Source organism: Hippocampus comes, unplaced genomic scaffold (genome assembly GCF_001891065.2).
Source record: "Hippocampus comes isolate QL1 unplaced genomic scaffold, H_comes_QL1_v1.1 C16908696, whole genome shotgun sequence".
Classification (NCBI taxonomy): domain Eukaryota; kingdom Metazoa; phylum Chordata; class Actinopteri; order Syngnathiformes; family Syngnathidae; genus Hippocampus; species Hippocampus comes.
Window position 1 is genome coordinate 1 of NW_017840889.1, and position 1180 is coordinate 1180.

Genomic DNA, 1180 nt, shown 5'->3' on the forward strand with positions numbered 1-1180 from the left:
AATCACTTCTATAAAATAAGTGGCAGCTGTAATTGAATTTCACATCAAATTCAACAGGTTGATATGGAAATATTAAGTCATACTACAACGATGACTATAAAATCCAGTTAGGAACAAACACGCCGATGTAGGCCATTTGATACCCACAGACTGCAAGAGTAAAAAGTGCAAGTTGTGATGTTTGGCTAGGGGAGTTAGCTAATGAGGGGCTGTTATGTTATGTGCGCAGCGATGGCGGTGGGTGACGCTTTGGCCGGGGCCCACCCACACCACCCACCCTCTTCGTGCTCCCTTTTGTTGCGCCATCAAACATAAGCACCTTTGCGAGCTCCCGAGGGGCATCACATGCAACAGACGAGCGCGTTAACTCTCCAACCATGTCCAAATCTTTCTACGTGGATTCGCTCATCGTCAAAGACGCCCGTCCGGCCGAACACCCGGCGACGGTGACGGCGGCGGCGGCGGCTGCGCACGACTTCCTGCTGCCCATCAGCGTGCACACGCCGGGCGTGGTGCCGGCGTGCCCGTCCAGGAAGAGCGGCGCGTTCTGCGTGTGCCCGCTGTGCGTCACCACTCAGCTGCACCACGCGTCGAGGAGCGGCGCGCCGAGCCTCAAGGGCCACTTCGCGGCGGGCGCGGAGGCGGCGCAGTACTGCCACCGGCTCGCCCACCACCAGCACCAGTCGGCCGCGCTGGCACATCCGGGACATGCACCTGTTTGCGCGGCGTCCGTTTTCAGCGATCCGCGGAGGTACCACTGCATCTCCATGGGTAAGATTCTCACTTTGTTCTTTCTACATGCTCCATGGCGGGGAATTTTTTGAATAAAAATATTTTTTAATCAATTAGAACTTATAGCATAACATTCGTGCATGAATTTGCTATGGACAGTATAAACTGTTGATCGCGGGCCCAAAATGGGTCCAAGGAACATTTTTAAGATATGATAAGCTCATGATGCTACTCTGCTACAGCAGAGCAGATAAAGAATAATGATTACGGAGTAGAAACTGTTTTATTGAACCACCTTTTGAAGGACAAAGTGGAATTTGGATTGTTTTCCCCTCAACATAAAATAAAAAGTGAGTCTATGTGGGTGAGTCAATTGATTCAGGTTGTATTATCGAATCAACCTAATCGATATTTAAAAACAACACAGTTGATTTCAGTGCACCCCCCC

General features: G+C 50.7%; 1 protein-coding gene across 1 annotated transcript; it reads left to right on the forward strand.

Moving 5' to 3' along the window:
- Positions 1-341: 341 nt before the first annotated feature.
- Positions 342-771, forward strand: LOC109509464 (GS homeobox 2-like; the record flags this gene model as incomplete). The annotated part of the gene is made up of 1 exon (XM_019859311.1): positions 342-771. A coding segment is annotated over exon 1 (394 nt), but the record flags the coding sequence as incomplete, so codon positions are not given.
- Positions 772-1180: the final 409 nt, after the last annotated feature.